Consider the following 27584-nt stretch of genomic DNA (forward strand, 5'->3'; position numbering starts at 1 on the left):
AACGTGCCTTTGTTTTAAAAATAGAATTGCCGATTTTGTGGGCATCAGCTATTCCCATTTTTGTGTGTCCTCCTTTTAGTAGAAAAGGAATGGAAAATAATGCTCCCAGTTCAAGATTTTGATTTACCACAGTAGATTGGCTAGTCCTATTCAATACTTCACCTTCCTTCTTTGTCATGGTTCTGTTATACAAAATAATACTTATTTGAGGGACTAGTCCATCAGGGAGATGAATGGAAATTAACATAAGCAGCGGCCCTATGTTTAGGTAGGAGCTTCTGCTGCTGTGAGCAGACACGTTTGCAGCACCCATCGGGAGGAGGGCTGGGAGAGGATGTGGTCGGCCACCCAGGCAAGGATGCCCTGTGGAGCGGCCCAGCAGCCCCAACAAGTCCCTCAGCGATTTCTCTCCCTCTTGTTCCCCCAGACAGTTGTGCTCCAGCCTCCCTTTGCTCTAGACCCCACGCTATTGTCTACCCTTTCCTTGGTTCCCAAGCTCTCGGGGAAGGTCTAAACACCCACCTCCATTGGCACTGTAAGAGGTACAGACATGCTCTTGGGAATCGCTGTTTCCCCTAGTCCCATCGCAGACTGTCACTACGCCCTGCAGGGGACTCCCACGCCAGCAAGCAGAGTGAGCTAACATCTCTATGCTCGTGCTGGCCTGTACAAGCCCTTGGTACGTCACGGCAGCCGGTTACAACTGTTGGTGCTGTCTTGTCCATGTCTGCGAAATGGGATTGCCAGCACTTCCCCAGCTCCTAGGGCTCTGGTAAAAATTTCTCAGCGCCTCCTGGAAAAGCAGTCTATTAAAATTAAAACAGACATCAATGATGCTTCAGAGAGGGGGCTCTTAGTGGACCCAGCCTGGTGCCTATTTCTCTGACTTGTACCTACCCCAGGAGAACTTCCAAGTGCCCCTTCCAGGAAAACATGGGCCACGGTGCCTGGAGGTGGAGGAAGGAGCTTTGAAAATCAGCCTCCGCTTTGACAAGCACAGGGCAGGAAGAACAACAGTGACAGCCACACTATCAAGGACACTTTTTTTTTTTTTTTTTAATGGACAGGCACAAAATTTGAGTTTGTCAATGTCAGACTCATAGCCCATGTTCCTGGGCCATTTATAAACCTGTTCTTTTAGGAATTATCTCTTGTATCTACATTCAAATACCCAGGCACCTTCTGAAGCTTTTGATCCTCGTGACCATTAACATTGCAATGGAAATTGAAGAAGTTTTTATGTAAAGAACATGTTTTATATGTCCATAGAAAACTAGTATGCAGGAATGTCTGAGGAGAAACCACAGGAAACACACAAAATAGATCTGCTCATTCTATTTTAAATTATATCTCTTTGGTGCGAATCAAAACTACAATCTGACTAAAGAAAAGCCATATTAAAAACTACACAGAAGATCTCTCTTTCCCTCAAAATGGCTTCTCCACACCCTTCCACTCCGCACACACACACTTGGCTCTTGTCTTCCTTCCAGAGGTATCCTCCCAGCTGGGAACTGTCCTGCCCTCCCAGTGGGCCTCAGTGCCTGTCCTGTCAGGTCTTCCGACATCAGAAGTGGAAATCAAACAGGCAATAGTTATATCAGAGGCACTTGGTTGGTAACTGCTCCTCACCTGGATTCCTGTTCTGTCTATATTTCCAGAATGTAGTTCACCCCAGGGTACACTTAACTCAGACTGTGCGAGCAAGCTACATTTCTCAGGAAAAAAAAATTAATAATCAAGTTATATTTTCAAGAAAAATCCTACCACCAAAATAAACACTCAAACCTTTCCTATCTTCTAAGAGCAAATCTCTTGAACTTCTTGAAGCTCACAGCTGCGAGGAGCATGACTCTTTTTTTTTTTTTTTTTTGGTTACTCTTTTTTTTTTAATTTCTTTATTGACCAAGGTATTACATATGTGTCTTTACCCGCCCTCCCATTATCCCCCCAACCCCCCCCCACTCACTCATTTTTTTAATGCCACATATAGAGCCCACCAGATAGCCAAAGACACAGACCAGGGTATGGCAGAGTTTTCTGGCCAAGATGCAATGCGGTAGTAACTGCCGAGAGTTCAATAGTAGCGGCAGTCATTTTTATTTATGTCTTTATCCATATAATGGATCGTGTGTAGGCTGGGGCAGAGGGGAAAAGCAGTCTGGGTGAGTCCAGTTGATGCTTTCCGTTAACTTCAAGGCTGATTTACAGTTCAATTAACCTTGGTGGCGCACATGTCTCTTTGTCAGGTACAGGTCCAAAGCATTGTTCTCACTAATATCTGTAATACACATTTGCTCATTGCTGGGCTCTCTGTTGAATACTTTTTGTTTTAAATGGTTAGAAATGTCATTCTATATGGAATTTTAGTTTCAGTTAATAAGCCTTAATGTGACTATATTCTAAAATATATATTATTGCATATCCATTTAAGACATCACAAGATTCTCCCCCCACTATTTTAGAGAGACTCTTGCTAAAGTAAAAGCAAAGAAGAAGAAAAAAAAACAGGACATGATTTGATATCCTGGGACACATTTTTATTTGAAAACCTTACAGGCATCATTGAAGCTAAGGGATGAAATAGAATAATTCCTATTTAATAATCAAATCTAAATCTAATGAGGAGGTTATAATATAACCACCTGAAGAATTTGAATATTAGCTATTTGTAATGACTGTTCAAAAATACTGTTATTTACATATAAAATAATATCTCATTATTTTTATTTGTCTATCAGTATATGAAACAAGGAATGCTATTTTTCCCAGTTAATTTTAAATTCTAGAATTTTTTTTAAAAAAATAGAATAATCATTTCTGAAGTTCTGAGTTTCCATTTAGTATAAATATTCAATATAAATCAGTTCTATTTTTATCAATTCTGGGCACATCTGTACATTCCAATAAAATAAAAGATGCTTTTACTTCATGGGAGAAACTAATTGAGTGTTTATACTACAACTGTTTGATATAAACTGTAGGAGCACCCACTAAAAGGGAAAATATCCACATGTATGAATTCTAACATGATGGTACACAAAATTATACTTGTAGAAATGAGGCTTGTATTGAGAAGTGGATCCCAGTGTGCAGGAATATTAGCTGACCTTGACCATAACAAAGTTGTACTGGTTATTTCCTAAACAAAGACTCTTGACTGTTTAGTAAACAAACATTTTCTTTATTCATTGCACAAAGTTTGGTCAAGACATTGCACAAAGAATAAATATTTTTGTTAGAATGTGTTATAAGTTTCACTTCTAAGCTTGGCATTTATGGACTGGGTCACACAGGGCGAACTCCCTGTCCTTCGCAAGGGTGTGGAGTTGGAAAAGAACTTAGGGATCAAACTCCACAGACCATGGTTTGCATTTGATAGTTTAGTTGTATCTGTGCTTTTAGATTATTAAGAATGTTATAACAGCTTTATTGGAATATTATCTCTTTTTCTCTTTAATATGGGACATTTAAACATTCCCTGAATTTGAAACTTGTTGTTATATATTGGGAACAAAGTTATTTTTTATGGGAACACGTCTTTGAATTATAAATGTAAGTTAATAAAAAATACATAATTGATTATACATTTTTAAATATATTTAAAATTTACTAAACAACTTTTTATGTACAGACTAATTCTTTGATCACCTTTGCAAATATTAATTGAAGGATAATGTGAACATACAATAAAAAGATATGGAAAAAAGGAGATTAGGATCTAAACACACTGTATGTCCACATATATGTTGTCACAGTTTTACAGAAAATACTGTGCTTTTGAATCATCATTTACAGTGGCCACACAGCAGAGTGCTTAAGTTTAAAATTTTCACCATGAAGGGTGGGGCCTGGGCAAAATTATAATTGCACAAAAATAATGAAAAGTTGAAGAAAAATCCTATTTTTAAATGTCTATTTCCAAAGAGTAGAACTTACACTCATTCTTTTCCCTCATGGAAGAATGTCTAAATCGCACGTATCTTTTTCTTTAACAGATAATTCTGAAGTAATCAGCAGAAATGGAATGGAATGCCAAGAATCTGCATTGAGAATAACTAAACATTGTTACTGTACATACTATCCTGTTTCCTCCTCAATAGAATTGCCACAAACTGCATGCTAAATAAAGATTTAGTTCTTCTGGACAGACCACAACTCTAAGGAGCTAGTGCTGCTATATCATATATGAGTATTAAATATGGTATGCTTAGTATATTCCAACCTAAGATAGTTAACTACCTGAGACCAGCTGTGATGTTTAAAGACATAAAGGATCAAGTTTACTTTGAAAGGATTTCTAAACATAGTTTCTGTCCTAGGAATATTGTCTTATCTCCATAACTATAGCTGATGCAGAAAGTCCAACCAATTTACTCATTTCGACTCAGAATATTTCAAAGTTAGCAATAAACAATTAGCAGTAGTTTAAAACCTATTCCAAGGGCAGGTTCAATTCCAACTCCAATTACTGTCATTTCATTTTCCCACTGGATCAAAGGGTATGTTTCACTTCTTGACACAAATGCTGCAGCAAAAATGAGAAGTGAAGTAAAAAACTGATACCTGTCCTGCAGGTCTAAAATTTGAATGGAAATTCAAGCACAAGTACTGGGGACACATCAAAGTGTGGTATTTTGTTTGCCTGGAGATGCCGTATTGAATCATGTGATTCTAGAATAACATTAACTAGATTGCAAAAGAAACTTTGCACGGTATGAGCTTCATACCCCACCAAACAAAGTCTTGAAGGTATTATTTTACAAGTATATTTTTAAAGTTGTTTTATAAGAGAGACTTTGTAGAAGTGCCTAGATTTTGCCAGACTTCATCCAGCTTGACAAGAATGAGAGGCCCATGTCAAGAGTCTAATCTAATGGATTAGTCTTTCAAACTCACCATCCGTTTGCCTGTTACAGAATAACTCTTCTAAACTAAAAACCTAGTCCAATAAGGAAGCTGTAGGTGAGGAGATCTGTATAATATTCTAATTTAAGTAAGTTTGAGTTTAGTCACTGAAAATTTGACTGTGACTTTAATCTAAATTACTATGTAAACAAAAAGTAGGTAGTTTCACTTTATAAAAAATCCATTACTGTTCTGCATTTCAAAAAAGTTGGATTAAAGGGTTGTAACTGACTACAGCATGGAAAAAAATAGTTCTTTTAATTCTTTCACCTTAAAGCATATTTTATGTCTCAAAAGTATAAAAACTTTAATACAAGTACCTACATATTATATATACACATACATATATATACTATATATGGATGAAACATATTTTAATGTTGTTTACTTTTTTAATACTTGGTTGTTCTTCAAGGTAATAGCGATACAATTAAATTTTGTTCAGAAAGTTTGTTTTGAAGTTTATTTTAAGCACTATCGTACCAAATATTTCATATTTCACATTTTATATGTTGCACATAGCATATACAGTACCTATGTAGTTTTTAAATTATTGTTTAAAAAATGAAACAGCTGTTATAAATGTAATTGTTTAAAACATCCATTTTTTTGTGAACATATTAGTGATTGAAGTATTTTGACTTTTGAGATTGAATGTAAAATATTTTAAATTTTGGCCTCACAGCCTGTTCTGAAAACTATATGCACCAACCATATCATTTTTTTTTTTTAGTCAAAAAGAAATTCACCATTTTAATTAATGTTGGTCAAAGTCTAATGACTCTTTATCTTATATCATAGATTTGATAACCCTATCAGAAGAAATCATTCTAAGTGTAATCTTACATAGTGCTTGTATTGTTAACATTTGTTTTAATTTGTGGGAAAGTATTGTATCTAACTTGTATTTCTTTGGTAGTTTCATCTTTATGTATTATTGATATTTGTAATTTTCTCAACTATAACAATGTAGTTATGCTACAACTTGCCTAAAACATTCAAACTTATCTTCTTTTTTCTTTTTGTCTTTGTTAATTCACTTAAACTCATTGAATACATAGTATACATTACTAAAGGTAAATTATGTGATCACTGAAATATTTTTGTAGACTAATTGTTGTAACATTGTCTTTATTTTTTTTCTTTTATTTCATGATTTTGATGTTAAAAATCATTAGCACACAACTATTTTCAGCCCTTTAATGAGCATCAACAACATCACCTGTATCCCCAAGCAAATATAGAGGACTGTATTTTTACTATGATATCCATTTTCCAGAATTGTGATTATAATATGCAAAGAGTCATAAATATGCCATTTACGAAAGGAGGAGGCAAGGCAAATGCATAGATGTACAAATATATGTACAACAGATTTTGCTTTTTATTTATTTATAATGTAATTTTATAGAATAATTCTGGGATTTGAGAGGATCTAAAACTATTTTTCTGTATAAATATTATTTGCCAAAAGTTTGTTTATATTCAGAAGTCTGACTATGATGAATAAATCTTAAATGCTTTGTTTAATTACAAAAACAAAATCACCTATATCCAAGACATGAAGATAGCAATTCAACAAATACTGTAGTTAAGAGATGAACTCGCCACTTGTATGGGAACTACATTTCACTCTTGGTTTTCAGGATATAATAGCACTTCACCGAAATATTCTTTTAGCCATACCACTGGTAACATTTCTACTAAACCTTTCTGTAACACTTAAAGAATTTCCTCATTCATTACCTTACAGTGTAAACAGGAGTCTAATTTGTATCAATTCTATGTTTTGGTTGTAATATTCAGTTCACTCACCCAATGTACAACCAATGAAATAAAAGAAGCATTTAAAAGGATTTCTAATCTTCCTCCTTTTTGTGTTGAAACAGATTGATAATTAGCCAAAGTGGTTCAGACATTCACAAAGATAACAATTGGTAACTTCAAAGGAGAGCAAGCTCTAGTCTTCAAATGGAAGACTGATCGTTTTTGCTTTTGCTTTTGGCTTTTTATAAACAAGAAAAACAATTTAAAAGGATCATTTTAGAAGTATTTTTAGTATTCTTTGAAATTAGAAGTAAAAATAAATCCACTCAGCCCTCTTCTACAGGATTCTGCCTGAATATGAAGAAGTGTGAACTCAATAACCAATTGGGGAACAAAATATCAGTTCCAGACTCTCAGATAGAGAACAAGCTGACAGCTGTCAGGTTGGGGGTGGGGGTTGGGGTGTGTGGAGGGATTGAGCAAAAAAGAGAAAAAAACTCATGGACACAGACAACGATGTGATTGCCTGCGGGCGGGGGGAGCGGGGGCCGGGAGGGAGGGAGTGGAGAGAGGTGGAGGAGGGTATAGGGGGATAAATGGTGATGGACGGAGACTTGACTTGAGGTGGTGAACACACAATACAGTGTGCAGACGATGTGTTGTAGAAGTTGCAGCTAAAATCTGTATAATGTAATCAGCGTCAGTCCAATAAATTCAACAAAAAGGAAAAATATATATCAGTTTCGTTAACAGACAAGAAAGTGCCCAATAATCCAGAAGACAGGCTTCCCACAAGAGCCTGATCAGACAACACGGCTTAGACCTGAGGCTGCAGAAGGAGCCAGAATGGGGAGTCCTGTTCTGTGTAGACATCCTAGCCAGGTGGACCAAGGAGAGAACAAGAGCTGAGCATCGTACCTGAGGGAAGGTGTTCAACAAAGAGAATGCACCTTCTCAGACTTCTCCTTCCTCAGCCCCTTGGGGCCCTGGTATTTCCCAAGGAAGGTGGTATTAGTTTTGGGGTGGGAACATGCCTTGTCATGCAAGGGTTGGCAGGAATTGCCTCCTGCCTGTGTGTGTGGGGGGGGGGGGGGGAGGGGCGGTTCGGGGGGTGGAGAAGAAGATTTTCTCCATGGCAGGTTTAAAGTTTCAGGCCTTGAGTGGTTTTGATATCCCTAAGGAGAGTAGAAAACACAAACATTCAACAGATCAGGCATCTAATCTAATAATAGACAAATATGCAAATTGACCACACCTCCGACACACTCAGAAACCACGCCCACAAGCCACACCCACCATCCAATCAGAGCGAGTATGCAAATTAACCCAAACCAAGATGGCTACAGTCACAGAGAGCAAGGTTCCCTAGGTAACAGGAAGCCAAGCTTTCTGCCAGCCGTTGCAGGCCTAAGCCTCCACTCAAGCTACAAAGTTTCAATTATAGAAGGTAAACAAATTCAAACAAATGGCAGCAGAATGGAGCTTGAGAGAGCAGGACAGGGTTGCCGCCAGCAACAGGAGTAGCAAAGCTTTCCGCACACCCTGGCCGGGCCCACCCGCTTAAGGCAACAAAGTTTCAATTATAACCCCAACACTAATGGATTCGGGCCTCGGAGGGAGCCCCAGGCTTGGCTCTGCTCCAGGCTACAAAGTTTCAATTGTAGAAGGAAAATAAATTCCAGATACCAGGGTCTCCGCTTGCATCCCAGGGGGCATGGCCGGCCTGTAAACCACCACAGGCCCCTCACTCAGGCTGCCCCACGCCCCAAGGGAACCCCACCCTGATCAGGGACACCCTTCAGGGCAAACCAGCTGGCCCCCACCCCTGTACCAGGCCTCTATCCTATCTAATAAAAGAGAACTATGCAGATTGATCATCACTGCAACACACAATATAGCTGCCCCCATGTGGTCAAAGATCCTGCCCCCATGTGGACACAAGATGGCCACCACAAGATGGCCAGCAGGAGAGGGCAGTTGGGAGGCACCCGGCCTGCAAGGGAGGGCAGTTGAGAGGGACCAGGCTTGCAAGGGAGGGCAGTTGAGAGGGATCAGGCCTGCAAGGAAAAGCAGTTGGAGGTGATCAACACTGCAGGAGAGGGCAATTAGGGGTGACCAGGCCAGCAGAGGCGGGAAGTTGGGGGCAAACAGGCTGGCATGGGAGTGATTAGGGGGTGATCAGGCTGGCAGGCAGAAGCAGTTAGGGGCAATCAGGAAGGCAGGCAGGCAAGCAGTTGGGAGCCAGCAATCCTGGATTATGAGAGGGATGTCCGACTGCCCGTTTAGGCCCGATCCCAGGGATCGGGCCTAAACGGGCAGTCGGACATCCTTTGAGGGGTCCGAGATTGGAGAGGGTACAGGCTGGGCTGAGGGACAACCCCCCTCCGTGCATGAATTTCGTGCACCGGGCCTCTAGTATATAAATAAAGAAATAAAAGGAGCTTATATATATATTTTTAAATATATTTTATTGATTTTTTACAGAGAGGAAGGGAGAGGGATAGAGAGCTAGAAACATCGATGAGAGAGAATCATCAACCAGCTGCCTCCTGCACACCCCCTACCAGGGATGTGCCCACAGCCAATGTACATGCCCTTGACCGGAATCGAACCTGGGACCTTTCAGTCCGCAGACCGACGCACTATCCACTGAGCCAAACCGGTTTCGGCGGAACTTATATTTTTAAACTATGTCTTCAGGATTTATTTCCAAGGATAAAAGTACTTTCCCACATTTGTGGCTATTTGAAAAACTGGCTCTATGTTTAGATGAGCACTTTTTTACTGTAATGCAGAAGAGAAGTTGCTATCCTAACAGTTGCTCCTCACAAGAAAACATTCTCTGTTAATAGTTAAGTTGAAGCTGCCGACTTCAGAGACTAAGTTAGGTGAAAAACCTAAGACAAATAGTACTTAAAAATTTTCATACCTGGTTTTATGAAGTGCAATTTTTATCTCTAGACTGACTTTTTATGGTGCTACGTCACAATCAAAAGCAAAACCGTAACCTGCGAGGACAAAACTAGTTTATCTCTTCAGCATAGAAAATAGTTAAATATAAAATATCAACTATTCTATAATTATTTCCCAATAGAAAAGTGCTATTTCAATTTTGGGAGGCCCAAACTAAAACTAATGTTGCAAATCCAGAAATATGCTCTATTTGCTATTAACCAAAGTTCTTTTGCAACACTTAAAAGATTTTAGAAACAGCCAGCAAACCAAAATGCAGTTTAATATTCTGATATTGGTGAGAGAAAAATACTGGCTTGCTCAAGAATGATTTCCTCTTCCCCCCAGATATCCTATTGTCTCTGAAATACTAGGCCGTCATTACTGTTGGATTAGTGTAACTCCACAGAAACAACTAGTCACTATGAATAAGTATGATTCGTATCAATTGAAACATAATAATGATTTCTCTCCATGCTCTCAGTGGGGGTGGTGGATGGCAAGAATAAAGATGGAGTGGGATTGAGAATGTTCACTAGGGATCTACTTACGTGCCAAGCTCTATGCTGAATTGTCTAAATAGGTTTCTAATAGTCTATTCTGTCATTGAAGAGAACTACTTATAACAGATAAGCAAATTCTAACAGCTACCGAGATTCTTACTCAAGGTACATAAGGGATTCTGCTGTGAGAAGTAGCTTGATTCCAGATCAGCACTGCCTTTCAGCGTCTGCCCTTGGGATGCTGAACACCTCGGGAGACTTCAAGTGCATGACCAACGTCCATGTGGCCTCACTTCCTCCCTCTGGTTCCGCTACTTTGAAAAATGACAGCCTACCCATTTGAGGTGTCCCTTTACCCCGCCCCCATGTAAATGTCCTCTGTGCTACTGAGCCTATATTTTAACCATACTATTTCAAACAACCCCGCCAAATTAGATGAACACCATATAGCTATTTTCATGAAATAGTGTATAACCGGAAAGTAAGTCTGTTTTGCTCACATACATTTTACATAATCGTTAACATTGTGAAAGAGCTACTATACCCATGATGTAAATGAGAAATCAAGACTCATAACATCAAGCAACTTTTCAAGATCACATAGAACAGCATAACTCTCAAGCCCTAGCTCACCTTAACTCTACAGTCATGTCAATATGACCTTTGTTTGTGGCATCCTTCAGGTTCGAAATTTCATTTAAGAATTCAGAGTAAAGCATCTATCTAGTAAAGCACTAAGATGAAGCCAGGATAAGAATCCTTTACTAGGTTACATGAATAGGTTTTCTTCCCTATGACTAAAATATATATGATTGATGAAATATTTTGAAACTAAGGACTACAAAGTGCTTTTCTAGATTTAGGACAGAGCCTAATTCTTTATTAGGACCAGAGGCAACTGGCAGGAATGTTACATTGCACCATCTCTCCGGTGTTACAGAGGTCTTGTGTGTTGTTGTTTCTTTCAATAGAGCTTCTATAGGGTTCTATTGAAATAAAAAATAACAAAAGCCATTGCATTTTTCCCATTAAGGATATGTCATTAAGCCACGATGAAGCGTCCCTGAAAACATGTAACATATCACATATGGCAGGGAGAATAATTTCTGGATAAAGGTCACACATGGATCATGTCTCCCTAAAATCCAATTATGTCCAGAGAGTCTGAGAAGTTAGGTTCATTGTTCTTTTTTCTAATAACTTTGCTATAGATCTTCCTGGGACTTTGCCTTATATAAACAAAGGAAGAAGTTTTTTGTTTTTGTTTTAATCTGTCCTCATGTGTAAACTACAATGATCTAAATTCAGGGACCCTAACTTTTCTTTTACTAGAGAACCCTTCCTTCAAACAAAAGGTCATCCCACAAAGGCACACAAGCAAAGCAGTAGCCAAGTGCTCTGCTTGCAGGGGACTCTCCATGCTTGAGAGGCGCCTCTTGGAAGCTCTGCAGCCCAGAGATGGAAACCTCCTCACTCACATGTAAAACCTGTGGCTTCACAGAGGAAGAAAAGTATTTCAAAGTAGCACAGCAGCTTAGGAAAACCTGGCTCCTAAGCTCTAAATATGTCTCAATAAATCGATTTGATATACACAGAAGTAACAAATATACTAAAGAATGAATATATATTCAGCACTCACATACATATGTATAGGGAGAGCAACCTAAACACATTCTCATCCATAAACAGAAAGTTAAGGAGTTTTCAGTTCTGTGGAAAGGAAAGATCAACGTTTCCTTTCACAATAGTCTAGCGGTCATACTGCCCAAGTTTGACTCTCAGCTCTGCTTTTCACAGCTTCGAAACTTCAATGTTTTTTGTTGTTGTTGCTGCTGCTGCTGTTGTTGTTGTTGTTACTCCTCAACCAAGGATATGTTTCCATTGATTTTTAGAGATAGTGGAAGGGAGGGGGAGAGAGAGAGAAAAAACATCCATGTGAGAGAGACACATTGATTGGTTACCTCCCGCCCCCCCCCCAGCCCCAATGGGGGCCAGAATGTACCCTTTAATGGGAATCGAACCCATGGGCCAAAGCTCTAGCCACTGAGCCAAGGCGGCTAGGGCAAAACTTCAATGTTTGTTCATCAGTAAATTGGGTCTAAAAATAAGGTCTACCTCATCACGACATTATAAGGAGTAAGTGAAAGAATATATACTGACCATGTACAACACTGAGTGAGCTGTCGATGAATATTAGTTACTGTTCTTAAAATAATATTAAAAAAGAGAGACATATGTAATACTTTCAACTATAAAGATTTATTTTTTTAAAATATATCTTTATTGATTTCAGAGAGGAAGGGAGAGGGAAAGAGAGATAGAAACATCAATGATGAGAGAGAATCATTGATTGGCTGCCTCCTTCACGTCCCTCATTGGGGATCAAGCCCGCAACCCAGGCATGTGCCCTTGATCAGAATCAAACCTGGGACCCTTCAGTCTGCAGGCTGATGCTCTATCCACTGAGCCAACCAGCCAGGGCAAGATTTATTTTTTATTTTTTTAATAAATAAGCTCTTGAGTTTCCCTATCAGTATTTATTCCCACATTCTGTCCAAACATTTCTTGGCAACTAAGAGGCACCTCTTCTATTTTCTCAATGACAATTAATGTCAATAGCTGACAGGTAAATTATAGGGAATTTATAATAACAAATAATAAGCTATATTACTTCTGTGGAAGCCTGCAATTACTTCAATTCAACAAATGCTCTGAGTCCTGGCTAAGCACTGCTAAGCTGTCCAAGGGATGTGAACATGAGTCAAGTCCAATCCCTACCCTCAAAAAGCTTTCTATGTGGCAGAAGAAGAAAAACAAACCTGTGGAAAACGGAGAAAGGATGAAGAGTACTGTATATGCTTCCTAGAGTTGCCATAACAAAGCACCACAAATACGGTGGCTTACAACATCAAAAATGTATTCTCTCACAAGCCTGGAGGCTAGAAGTATGAAAGCAAGGGGCGAGCAGGGCCATGCTCCCTCTGAAACTGGGCAGAACCCTGCCCTGCCTCTTCCTGGTTTCCTAGGTGGCCATCTGTCCTTGGTGCTCATCGGCCCACAGCGGTTTCACTCTGCTTTCTGCCTCCATCATCACAAGGCCTTCTCCCTCTGTGTCTGCCTTCACACTATCTTCTTGCAAGGTCACCAGATATATGGGATCAAGGCCCATCCTTGTCTTTACTTGATTATATTTGCAAAGACCCTTTTTCCAAATAAGGGCACATTCACAGAGGGACACAATTTGACCCACGACCAGTAATAGCAGCCTCAGTCAAGATTGGTTTCTATAGGTATCAAAGTATTCTAACCTTTTTTTTTTTTTAATCCCCACCTAAGGATATTTTCCCCATTGATATTTTAGAGAGAGTGGAAAGGAGCAAGGAGGGGGAGGGAGAGAGAGAGAGAGAAAACATCCATGTGAGAGAGACACATCGATTGGTTGCCTCTGGCCGGAGCCAGGAATCAAACCTGCAACCCAGGTACATGCCCTTGACTGGGAATCGAATCCACGACCCTTGGAACCACTAAGCAAAATGGGCCAGGTAGGTTTCAAAGTATCAATGAAACAATTTCTAGTGCCTTTTCATGCCTCTGGTCATTATGTAGCTGGAGGAGATCCTACCCACATACTGTAAAGTGACCAGAGTCAGGACCCCCGCAGGCCTCATTTGTTTGTTTTGTTTTGTTTTGTTTTGTTTTGTTTTGTTTTGCTTTTGTCTGTGTTATGAAGAAGTTGGACTGCAAGATCTCTAACTTCCAGATGCAATATCCTGTGATTTCATTAGCAACCTAGCACATTCTTGACTGGTCTCAATATTTATTTTACTTGGTAATTTGGATTTGTAAACATATTTCATCGTTTATAAGTTTTCATTGAATGGATTAGTTTTACTTAGATCATACTACAGGGACAGGCTTTTTTTTTTCTTTTCTTTCTAGATGCATGAGAAACTTCGATGATCATTCACAAGAAGTCTTAGCTGAGCTTGGCTAGGAAAACCAAGGGTTCTAAGTGCAATAAGAACAATGATTTCCAACATTTTGTGCCCTTATATTGTGATAAGCTCTTGGCATGAATCATCTCATTTTATCTTTACTCTCTATGATTGATTTGATTATTAGCATCCCCATTTGTAGATGAGAAAACTGAGGACTGGAAATGTTAGATAACTTAACCAAAGGCACAAAGTTTGTAATAAATGGGCATTCACACCCAGGCAGTCTGACCCTTGATCCGCAGTGCTTTACTACCTCACTACCCCAGGTGTGTCCTGCCATAGGAACACCTGGGGACTTGTTAGAAATGCAGAACCCTAGGTCCCACCACAGACCCACTTACGCAGTATCTGTCTGCATGCTAACCAGATTCTCAGGTGATTCACATGCACACTGAAGTCTCAGAAGTGGCACTATGCCAACCATGGCCAAGCCCCTTTACCAGCTCTGTTGACTCTAGAAAGCAATGAAGTAAGACTAGTGCCAACACTTGACCGTTTTGATAGCCCTCTTCAATAACTACACTCAAAGAAATTGTGATTGACTAGACACAGACTCAGTGGTCTCAGTGATTTTACTATTGTCTTTTCTAGATCCGTTCTCCATATGGTCGCCAGTACTTTCATACAATAGAAATCACATCACGGCACCATCCCAATTACAGTTGGATCCACTTCAAGTTTTGTGGAGTCTAAAGATTATGAAATTTGGGGGAGGGATCATAAAGAAAAAGAATCCAAAAATAAATATAGAATTAAATATGAAAATAAATATACAGAAAACATCATGCCATTTTTATGAATTAACCATTTGACACACTTCTATAAAATGTTTTGTTTAAATGTTTTACTATATCTCCTTTGATTACATCCTCATATGATAACATTTTGGTAATATCATTTTCTATATAGGGAACAGAAAGGTAATTCAATCTTCTAGCATAGTTGGCTAAAGAAAATTTTTAGTGTCAATATGTTTTATTGATAATTTAATATGAAACTTCATAAACATACATACATACACACACTGCTTATTGTACTCTTACATATTTGTACCCAACAAACATAAGAATTTTAATAAGTTCTATTTTCATAATTCCAATCTAAAAAGAAGAAATATTATTGGGCATTTATAATTATCCTGACAGATAAGTACCAATAAAGGCCAGATACTTTCCTTAGAATTTTCCCCAAACTAGCTTCTACCACACATACTTCAAATCTTTTTTTCTCTTCTACTGCCTGCTTACTTCCAGGGCTAGGTGTTGCAGGACATTCTCACCCTGTAAAGCAAACCTCTTGCTCTGCACTTTCATGTCGTTATACCATCTGAGCTGGTACCTATACCCAGATGGCTAGCAATGACATCACCATACACAGAAATGGGTATGGGCCATATAATTATCTTTCACAAAAACCAAGATGAAAGTATTCCCACTCGACTTTTGCAGAGCCAGATCCCCAAAATAACCATGGCCACTCTGAAGCCACCCCACAAAAGAGAGTGTGATAGAAGGGAAGTTTACTGTGGAAATAGTGTTCTCAAACAATTGCAAATTTTATAAAACCATGACATGTGAACACATTGCTAGGGTTCCACCCAGGTCCTCGAAGGACTCACATAAGTGATAGGTCCTAAAGTATAAAGTGTGTTAGCTTCTACCTCTGTCTCCTGTTTTAAAAATAAAAACAGCTTTTCTGAGGATGGTCACAGAGTCTGAAGCTGCCACAGGATCCAGAGCTGTCATATCCCCTCCTTTTCCATTTCCCATTGCAATCAATAAAGGCCATTTGTACCATTTTAAAAAAAATAAATAAATAAAAAGCAAAACAGCCCGGCCTGTGTTGCTCAGTGGCTGAGCATCGACCTATGAACCTGGAGGTCACAGTTTGATCCTGGTCAGGGCACATGCCCGGGTTGTGGGCTCAATTTCCAGTGTGGGGTGTGCAGGAGGCAGCCAATCAATGATTCTCTCTCATCATTGATGTTTCTATCTCTCTCCCCTCTCCCTTCCTCTCTGCAATCAATTCTAAAAAACATCCTATATAATAAAGAGGTGATATGCAAATTGACCATCACTCCAACACACAAGATGGCCGCCCCCATGTGGACACAAGATGGCCGCCACAGGATGGCCTGCAGGGGAGGGCAGTTGTAGGTGATTAGGCCAGCAGGGGAGGGCAGTTGGGGGTGACCAGACCTGCAGGGGAGGGCAGTTGGGGGGGACCAGGCCTGCAAGGGAGGGCAGTTGAGAGGTGACCAGGCCTGCAAGGGAGGGCAGTTGGGAGTGACCAGACCTGCAGGGGAGGGCAGTGGGGGAGACCAGACCTGCAGAGGAGGACAGTTAGGGGCGACCAGGCCAGTAGAGGAGAGCAGTTAAAGGTGACCAGGCCAGCAGTGGAGGGCAGTTAGGGGCGATCTGGCCAGCAGGGGAGGGCAGTTAGGGGTAATCAGGCTGGGAGGGGAGCAGTTAGGCATCGATCAGGCTGGCAGGGAGTGGTTATGGGGTGATCAGACTGGCAGGCAGAAGCAGTTAGGGGCAATCAGGCAGGCAGGCAGGCCAGCAGTTGGGAGCCAGCAGTCCTGGATTGTGAGAGGGATGTCCGACTGCCCATTTGGGATCGGGCCTAAATGGGCAGTCAGACATCCCTTGAGGTGTCCCAGATTGGAGAGGGAGCAGGCTGGGCTGAGGGACACACACACCCCGTGCACAAATTTTGTGCACCTGGCCTCTAGTTTAAAATAATAATCTTATCTAATAAAGAGGGAATATGCTAATTGACCCTCACGCCATCACAAAGATGGCAGTGCCCACAGCCAATAAGGAGGGAATATGCTAATTGATTGCCACGCCCTCAAAGATGGCGGTGCCCACAGCCACAAGATGGCGGTGCCCAGTCCCCTCAGCCCCACTGGGGCAGCAGGCACGCGGTGTGGCCAGGCCCGCCCCCAGGCCAGCCCAGCTGCACCACGTGCCTGCCTCCAGAGTCCCCCTGTCCTCCCAGCCCCCCAGCCATGCAGGACCAGCCCAAGGCGCAGGCAAGCCTCAGATGTTGGCTGCCCAGCCACCCAGGGCTGGCCCGTGGTGCATGCAAGCCTTGGATAGAGGCTGCCAAGCTGCCCAGGGCCACCCAAGGCTCAGGTAACCAGGGCTGGCCAAGGCTTGCACTGCTGGCAGTGGCAGCAGAAGAGGTGTGATAGGGCATTGCCTTCCCCTGATTGCTGGGTTGCCTCCCGCCCCTGAGGGCTCCCAGACTGTGAGAGGGGGCAGGCCAGGCTGAGGGGACGCCCCACCTGCAGTGCATGAATTTTCATGCACCGGGTCTCTAGTATTTTAATATTTAATAATAAGTATTATTAAATATTTAACACTTATTAATAATAATTTTTTTTATTTTATTTATTGATTAAGGTATTACATATGTGTCCTTATCCCCCCATTGTCCCTCCACCTCCCACTCATGCCCTCACCCACTGGTGTCTGTGTCCATTGGTTAGGCTCATATGCATGCATACAAGTCCTTTGGTTGATCTCTCTCCCTTACCCCCACCCTCCCCTACTTTCCCTCTGAGGTTTGAAGGTCTGATTGATGCTTCTCTGTCTCTGGAAAAAATAATAATATTTTTAATTAAGATTTTAAAATAAAGTACTTTTTTACTATGGATTCCAAAAATGGCAAATTTTCACATACTTATTTTATCCTAAATAATAAAAGCCTAATATGCAAATTGACCAAACAGCGGAACTACTGATCATTATGATGTGCACTGACCACCGGGGGGCTCAATGTAGGAGATGCCCCCTGGTGATCAGTGTGCTCCCAAAAGGGGAGTGCTGCTCAGCCAGAAGCTGAGCTCATGGCTGGCGAGCACAACAGCAGTGGTGGGAGCCTCTCCCGCCTCCAAGGCAGCGCTAAGGAGCAGTGAGCCGAGTGGTAGGAGCAGCAATCAGGCATAAGGAGCAAGGGCTCCTGGACTGCAAGAGGGATGTCTGCCTTCCAGAGGGTACAGGCCAGGCTGAGGGACCCCCCTACCCCTCAAGTGCATGAATTTTCATGCACTGGGACTTTAGTCTTCATATAAGGTTAAAACAAAGTGTATTAAGTTTGCATCTGGTAAATACAATACTGGGGCCAAGTCTGGCTGCAGAGCACAAAGAGTTTAAAACTCCAGAATGTAGCCTTATCAATGCATCAAAGCCCTTTTGAAGCTAACTGCAGTGGTTCTCCTATATCATTCGTAGTATCTGCAAGTTGAAGTGAGTCACATTTGGGAATTAATGCAGTTTATATGCATTATTGGTAAAAAGCCTCCATTAGAATAGCAAGGAGTAATTAAGAAAGCATTCAAGTAATCAATGTTGAGATTATTCCAACTCCTCCAAGAGTCATCAATATGTTTTGAATAAAAACCACATATTGGGTGGTTTTGCTCTGGTAAAAATCTTTACAGAGATCAACTAACATATTTAGTGCATGAACTAATGACAAACTGAGGACACAGAGACTATAACTTTCATATATTCTACCCACAGGATATGGGAAACTGTGTCAATATGGCAGCCCTTTGCTGATCATTGGTCTCGGCTAATACTAACACACTTCATTCTGCAACACTAAAAGACAGTATAGCACAGTGGTTAAGAGCACAGCATGGGTAGCCAAGCTAGCTGTGTTCAAATCCTGGCTCTCCACTTTCCATGTGGCCACAGGCAAGTGAGGGAACTTCTAGTCCTATTTTCCTTTTCTGTAAAAATGAGCTGATAACAGTACCTACCACATAAGGTGGTGAGAATTAAGTGAGTTAACATTCACAAAACTATTAGGACTGTGCCTGGAACATAAAAACATTGGCTATCTTTGAAAAACAAATTGAACTCTAAAATGTTTGCCATTTGAAAGGAGTTTCATTATGTGTATCATTTCTCCAAGGTTAACTGGGATAGTCTGGTTGCCTCACAGTGGAATTAGGCAAACATGGGGCCAGTCACCAGACACTGGCTGAGCTCAGCAGATAACTCATCTTTTTAGATCTTACAGTAAGGAACCTTCCAGACTGCCATTTCTGGGGGCACAATAGAGTAGATGCAATGAGTGAGTCTCTGGAGGAAAATAACAAAGACAGCTGGATAAAATATTAAAAACGGCCCTAACCGGTTTGGCTCAGTGGATAGAGCATCGGCCTGCAGACTGAAAGGTCCCAGGTTCGATTCCAGTCAAGGGCATGTACCTTGGTTGCGGGCACATCCCCAGTAGGAGGTGTGCAAGAGGCAGCTGATTGATGTTTCTCTCTCATCGATGTTTCTAACTCTCTTTCCCTCTCCCTTCCTTTCTGTAAAAAATCAATAAAATATATTTTAAATATATATAGGGGCACTTTGCCTGGTGACCTGTGCTTGACTCCAGTAAATTGGAGCCTCTCATGGCACAAGAGACCAAAAGCAAGACTGGCCTGTCCCAGGCAGAGGTGGGCTGAGCCTGGAGCCACAGAGGCCTACACTGTCAGCAGGGTCAGATTAGTGTTCACTCACCTGCCTCAGGCACCAAAAAATCCAGTAATCAAGATAAAGAATACTGTTAATGCAATATTTTTAAATCAAAACTAATAGGAAAAAGTCCATGATGAGCAAAGTATCAAAACTGTGAACGAAGCCTGGCCAGCGTGGCTCAGTGGTTGAGCATTGACCTTTGAACCAGGAGATGATGGTTCAATTCCAATCAAAGCACATACCTGGGTTGCAGGCTCGATCTCTGGTGTAGGGCATGCAGGAGGCAACCAATCAATGATTCTCTCTCATCATTGATGTTCTCTCTCTCTCTCTCTCTCTCTCTCTCTCTCTCTCTCTCTCTTCTTTCCTCTCTAAAATCAATAAAAAAAAAATATTTAAGAAAAAACAAAACTGAGCAAAGACCAGCTGTTGCCATGTGTTTGACTTGCCACTCTGTGTCATGAGCCGCAGGAACTTCCCATTGGCACACACATCCTTTGCAGGGTGGGCTGATGAGGGTAGACATTGGTCTGGCAACAGACTGGGCAATACATAGTTATGTTTTTAATTGTTAAACTTTTATTAACATTTTTACTTGATTATAATATAAGAGGATATTTAGAAAAGTGTATATATTTTTGTATATGAGAGGATATTTTGAAAATTGCACACATTTTTTCCTTTTGCTTCAGGTTCCAACATAGCTCTCTGGAGGGGAGGCTGCAATCTGGCTGTTTGAATGATGGAAATGAAAACCAGTGAGCTAAGAGGCAGTAATAATAAGTCCTGTGCTAAGCCATACATATACTGTATGTTTAACATTTAAAAAATATTTTTCCTAATTAGTCATTTACTATTCTATTTACCATTTCCTTCTATATAAAATTTTTAAATCCTGGTCAATAGCCATAGGATTGATTTCACAAGCCTCAGACTGAAAGACACTGGTCCAGGTTCACTACTAAGAGTAAACATGGCGGATATAACTTCCATTTGGAAAAAAAGGAAAAAGAAGGTGAGGAAGGGGAAATAAAAAGAGAGAAACTGAAAATAAATAAAAAAATACACAGAAATCATAAAAATAAGGTAGTAGAAAGAAGTGCAAACATCACTAATGACAATAAATATGGACAGACTGAACTCTCTAATATATTATTTCCAGACAGGATTTTAATATCATAAATGGATATCTTACAACAAGCATATCTAAAACATAAATACACAGAAAGTTGAAAAGTCATAGAGGAGAAACTAGGAAAAACTAACCAAAAGAAAGCTGCTCTAACCATATTAGCATCAAATAAAATAAAAATGTTAAATCCAAGAGCATTCAATACTAAGACATTTTAAAAGGCCACTGTCTATGATCAAATAGCCATGTACCAGGGAAGTCAACTCTATATTGGTATGCACATAATAATAAATGCAATAGACAAGAGAAAAAATTGATAGAACTATGAGAGATTCTTATCGTTGCAGGAAATGTAATACAATCAACAACAAACTTGACCTAATGAACACAGAATTCAAATATGCATTATTTTCTTGCACATAGGAAACATTAACAAAAATTCGCCCTGTGCCAGGCCATTAATGCAGGCCTCCATAACAAATTGCAAACACTGCCTGCCCAGTCACATTTTTCTGTTAAAAAATGCAATTGTTAGAAATTAATGATAAGGTAACTAGAAACTCCACCTGCTTAGTAATTTTAAGTCTTCTGAATGAAAGCATAATGGAAACGAGAAAATATTGAACTGAACTATAATGAAATATACACTGAGTGGCCAGATTATTATGATTTCTGAATGCATACTAATCTGGCCACTCAGTGTTGATCCTATATAATAAAAGGCTAATATGCAAATTGTCCCCTAGACCAGGAGTTCGACCAGCAGGCAGGCTGGCCAATCACCCATGTCCCCTCCCCCTGGCCAGGCTGGCCAAACCCCACCCATGCATAAATTCACACACAGACCTCTGATACACACACACACACACACACACACACACACACACACACTGAGTAGCCAGATTATTTATTATGCATTCAGAGATCATAATAATCTGACCACTCAGTGTATATCATTTCAAAGATGCAAATAAAATGATAAAGGAAAATGTATAGCCTTAAATGTTTATATAGCAAAGAAAGGCTCACAATTAATAAATCAACATCCAAATCAAGAAGTTATAAAAAAAAAAGCAGTGTAAATCCCAATAAAAGTATGAAGAAGAGAAAAATAAATGTAAGAGAACTTTTCCATAAATTAGAAAAAATGTATAATGTAGAGAATCAAGAAAGTGAAATGTGTTACTGAAGAAAAGTAATGCAAACAGACAAACCTTTCACAAGATTGATCAAGCAAACAAGGAAAAAAGGCATAAATAAAGAATGAAATGGATGTAAAATGACATAACTAAAGATGCAGTGCAGAATAAAAAAAATAGGAATCGGAAATTATGCACAATACATGTCAACACAATCTCAAGAAAGTACAAGTTACCGAACTACTCCAAAAATACAAACTCCTTATGGGGATGTAAAGGCCAGCTTAGGGAACATAATAAGTAATCCTACCTAATAAAAGAGTAATATGCAAATTGACTGCGCCTTCGCTACGCAAAAGCCACGCCCACCAGCCAATCAGGGCGAGTATGCAAATTAACCCAAACAAGATGGCGGTTAATTTACATACATAGGCGCCCTGAGCGGACCTCCTGCAACGGGGTCCGCTGGATGTCGCTGGAGGCTTTCGGCCTGGTGCACAAGCGGACTCCCTGCAATCGATCACAGGGAGCTGGGTGTCAGCTCCGGCCCCAGGCCAAAAGCCTCCAGCGGACCCCCTGCAATCGATCTCAGGGAGCTGGGGGTTGCTTCGGCCTGGTGCACCAACAGGTGATTTTTATGCAGAAAACGCTACATCAATAGGTAAATACTTAGATTAATAAATGTGCTCATCTAGTTGCTAAAATTAGAATTAATATGCTTTAATTAAGATAATCTTATTTGTTGTAATAGATAGATCTCAGTGGGTTAACAAAATTAAAACTTGTTTCTCATCATGTAAAGATAATTTAACGGGAGCAGGTGAGAGATGGGGCTCCATTCCACCCAGCCACTTGGGAACACAGCTTATTGAGACAGCACCCTATTCAATATGTGGCTTCCAAAGACTTCCTGGCATCACCATCCAGTAAACTTACAGAGAATGGGCTTGAGGGGCTGTAGAGGAGGTTTTTATGGGGTACATCACAGTGGCCCACATTCCATTTGTCAGAAGTCAGTCCCATGACCACACCTAATTGGAAAGAAAACCAAAAAGAAAATGTAGGTACAGGAAGAAAGGGGAACATCTTTAATGAAAAACAGGGTTGCCTCTGTCACATGACAAATAAAAATTGTATAACTTCCCAATAGCAGTTTAAAAGGTAGTTTTTAAACAAGATACTGCCCAGCCAGTGTGCTCAGTGGTTGAGCACCGTCCTATGAACCAGGAGGTCACGGTTTGATTCCCAGTCAGGGCACATGCAAGATTTCGGACTCAATACCCAGTGTGGGATGTGCAGGAGGCAGCCAATCAATGATTCTCTCTCACATTGACATTTCTATCTCTCTCTCCTTCTCTGAAATCAATAAAAGTATATTTTTAACCTTTTGAACTCAGATGTCGAGTGTGACTCGACACGGTTAGCATTAGAATAAAGGAATCGAGAAAAAAGCAAGCAAGTGCAAAGGGTTAAAGAAAGAAGAAACTATTAAAAATAATAATAAAATAAACAAGATACCAATGACCAGCAACTAAAATATAAGTTGTCACTTCTTCCCACATTAATCTATAGCTTACACGAAATGCAATCAATAACAAAGTTGTTTATGGTAGCTGATAAACTGATTGCAAAATGTATCTGGGAATGCAAAGGACTAAAAATGCCACAACACAGCGGAAGGAGACTATGGGAAAGGATTTCCCATTCAACGTGGGAACTAATAAAACTATAGCAAGACCGTGTGGAACCGATGTAGGCTTAAACACTGGTAGACCAGTGGACTAAAATGGAAAGGCCAGAAACAGTCCGACTTACAAGAAAGCGATGTGTGATAGAGTGACAGAGGGACATGGAAAATCACCAGAAGCAAGGAAACCAGGCAATAAATGATACTGGACATTTGGCTATCCAATCAATCAATCAATAAATAAATAGGATTCCTACCTCCCACACATGAAAATTATCCATTTTGATTAAATTAAATGCTTAAATGCAAAATAACAAAACTATAAATTTCTGAGAAGATAATACATAAGAATATCTTTACCATCTTAGGGATAGATCAAGATACATTAAATGTTCTACAAAAGCTCAAAATCTTAAAGAGAAAAGATCAATAAATTTAACTCCTTTAAAATTAAGAATTCAATATATCGAGAGGGTCAATAAGAAGGTGGAAACCAAGAGAAGATATTGGATACACATATAAGAGGTAAGATATTAATAATATCTGCAATAGGTAAAGAACTCCTACAAATCTATAAAAAATAAAAAAAGACAACCCAATATAAAAATGGGCAAAAGACATTTCATAGAAGAGGAAATATAAATGGCCCCAAAACATGTGAAAAATTATTCACTACATTAATAATTGGGGAAATATAATTTAAAAACATGAGCTATAATTTCACACTTATCACAACAGCAAAAATTTTTAACATAAAATAAGTGGTATCTCAAACAATATTATTGGGAGTTAAATTGGTGTTATTCTAGAAAACTATTTGGCTTTACCTAATAGAATATGTGCATGGGTGAAGGGCTGGGATTAAGGATCTAAGCCCTAATTTACCTGTGATAACAGCAGCCAGGAGTAATAACAGAAACTGATGAAATTGGTCTATGTCAGTAACTCACACCAATGCCCTGATTTAATGTCTTCAAATATAGCAAGTGATGTGGCATGGCTATTAAGCTAGTAGCTTTGAGATCAGATTGCCTGGGTTTAAAGCTCACTCTGACTTCTTATTAATTGTGGGCCTTTGCAAGACCCTTAACCCTCTCTGTGCCTCAGTTTTATCATCTCTAAGTGGGGACAGTAAAATTGAACATTTAGTGAGTGCTATTATGATTACCAATTCTTTTGAAATTTCATTGGAGATGAGAATGAAAGTGTAAGGGGCTGGGGATGGCCCTGATTGGGACAGCACCAGCTGAGAATACTTAAAGAGTTTACTTATCTTCTGGGTTTACTGTTTTTCTCAAGACTATTCTGTCGGTACTGTCTTAAGTGATGTTTGGTATATCTTTGTTTCTTAGCTAGAGCATGGCATTTTCCTAACAATTTCATTTAAGTCAGAAAAACACCCTCAAATTTCCCATTCAGCTTCTAACCATAAATGAAGACAATGAAGTTGCTGCTATGTTAAAAGCTAGTTACTAGTCAAATACTTTCAGATTCACATTTTCTGTGAAATAAAATTCTACCTTTAAAATAACGATCTCTGGCAAATCCTCTGTTCCAAGCAGGGGTTTTCCTTTAGAACAGAACACACTGCACCCTACTCAGAAAATGACTGATTTAGGCTTAAGGGGGAGACAATTAAAGCATCTAGTTTTTAAAATTTGATTTAATTTTCTTTTTCCCATCACCACTTTTCCCCTCTATGCTTTCTTCCATCTCCATCCATCCCCCTCCACACCTGAAATCATCACACTGTTGTCCATGTCCATGAGTTCTCTCTTTTCTTTTTCTTTTTTTACTCAATCCCGCCACCACTCCCCCAACCCCTGCGCCAGAGCTGTCTGCCTGCTCTTTATCTATGAGGCTGTCTCTAGTTTGTAAAGCATCTAATTTTTAACACACATTTAAAAATGTCTACCCATATCTACCACTAAAGAGCTATAGATGTTTTTGGTGAGTTCCTTGAGTTTTAAAAGCTCTACCATAAGTAAATATGTAAAGTTACCTAGTTTAGTGTCTGGATTTGAAAACAATAAACGAAAAAATTTAATCATAAACAATCTACATTTGGACCACAGGTTTTGTTTTTGTTTTAAATATATTTTTATTGATTTAAATATATTTTTATTGATTTCAGAGCAGAAGGAAAAGAGAGATAGAAATATCAATGATGAGAGAGAATAATTGATCTGCTACCTCCTGCACGCCCCGCACTGGGGATCTAGCCTGCAACTCGGGATTGTGCCCTGACCAGGAATTGAACTGATACCTCCCGGTTTACAGGTCGATGCTCAACCACTGAGCCATGTCGGCCGGGCTAGACCACAAGGTTTGAGAGATTTTCATATTATCAAATTTCAGCTTCTTTGGAGGAATGTTCTTCCTAAATATTTTCAATAATTCAATATTTTCCATTTTGATCATTTTGTACATGTTTACAATTGGTTCTTTTCAAAAAGCTATATTAGAAAATAAGAAAGAATATAAAGAAAAATCATTTAGAGCGTTTTGCTTCCTAATAATTTAATTCAACATAATTCCAATTTTTGCACATCATAATTCAGACACTGTACCTGATACCATTCAGATAATAAAAATGACTTCACAAAGTTGAATATATTGAGTTTTGAGCTCACAATTCTTCAGTTTCACATGTCAGTTTACCTACAAAATTGCACAAACTTAAATTCCTCCATATCATTTGGTGTCAACAGATTACTTCTTCCCTACCTAATAAAAAAGGGTGGAAAGAGTGGTCCTCACCTGCCATCTTCATATTCTTATCTCTGACTTACTCTTTTCATTTTAAAAAAGCATTATGGAATATTCAAGGTATTAAAAAAGTATATAGAATATAACAATGACCATGTACCTATCTCTCAGCCTAATGAATAACATGTTTACAACACAGGTTAAATCCCCATGAACCCTCCTAGATCACATAACTCTACCCCCTGAATTCAAACTATATACCATTCTCACGCATCTCCACAATTTTATCATGTATGTATCCTTAAACGAAATGTAACATTGTTTTTAACTTTATGCAAATGATGTCATAAAGTATGTGTTTTTCTGCAACTTGCTTTACTCATTCATCATTATACTAGAGACCCGATGCATGAAATTCATGCACTGGGGGTGGGGGGGTAGGGGCAGGTCCCTCAGCTCAGCCTGTACCCTCTCGCAGTCTGGGACCCCCCAAGGGAATCAGGCCTAAGCTGGCAGTCAGACATCCCTCTCGCAGTCCAGGATCCCTCTCACTCCTTACCACTCACCAGCTCACTGTTCCTTACCTCTCAGCTCACTGCTCCTTGCGCTGCTGCAGAAGCAGGAGAGGCTCCCGCCACTGCCACTGCACTCGCCAGCTGAGAGCCTGGCTTCTGGCTGAGTGGCACTCCCCCTGTGGGAGTGCACTGACCACCAGGAGGCAGCTTCAGCATTGACCCCTAGTGGTCAGTGCGCATCATAGTGACCGGTCATTTGGCTGTTCAGTCAATTTGCATATTAGGATTTTATTATATAGGATGTGACAAGTATGTATGCACATACACACAGTTTATGTTAACTCATTTTCACTGCTATACAGCATTCCACTATATAAATATACTATAATTTATGTCCTGCCCTGGCTGGTATGGCTCAGCTTGTTGGGTATTGTCCTGTGCACCAAAGAGTTGCCAGTTTGATTCCCAGTCAAGGCACATGCCCAGGTTGTGGGCTCAATCCCTGGTAAGGGGACATGTAGGAGGCAGCTGATCAATATTTCCTGCTCACATCAATGCTTCTCTCTCTCTCCCTTCCTCTCTGTCTACAAATCAATAAAAATATTAAATAATAATAATTTATGTCCTGATTTAGTGAATATAAATATTCATTCACTACTGTTAGTTGTTTCCATTTTTTTATGCCAAATCCTCTACAACTTTTGATATTGTCACTTTATAGTTTTGCCAGTCTGCTATCGCTTTGTTTTGGGGGTGGGAAGTTTCTTTCATTTGTAATACAGTCAAAT

General features: G+C 39.9%; 1 protein-coding gene across 3 annotated transcripts in view; it reads left to right on the forward strand.

The window, feature by feature from the left end:
• MBNL2 (muscleblind like splicing regulator 2) overlaps positions 1-6764 on the forward strand; it is a 161513-nt gene extending 154749 nt beyond the window's left edge. For 2 of the 3 annotated variants that reach the window (XM_028148944.2, XM_028148947.2), the window contains one exon: positions 3999-4085. In XM_028148944.2, the coding sequence (XP_028004745.1) occupies positions 3999-4013 (15 nt within the window). In that variant the 3' untranslated portion in view covers positions 4014-4085. Of the gene's footprint in view, positions 1-3998 lie in introns of all 3 variants that reach the window. The other variant, XM_008143990.3, reaches the window with a different exon arrangement.
• The last annotated feature ends 20820 nt before the right edge of the window (positions 6765-27584 follow it).

This window comes from Eptesicus fuscus, chromosome 8 (assembly GCF_027574615.1).
Source record: "Eptesicus fuscus isolate TK198812 chromosome 8, DD_ASM_mEF_20220401, whole genome shotgun sequence".
Lineage (NCBI taxonomy): Eukaryota > Metazoa > Chordata > Mammalia > Chiroptera > Vespertilionidae > Eptesicus > Eptesicus fuscus.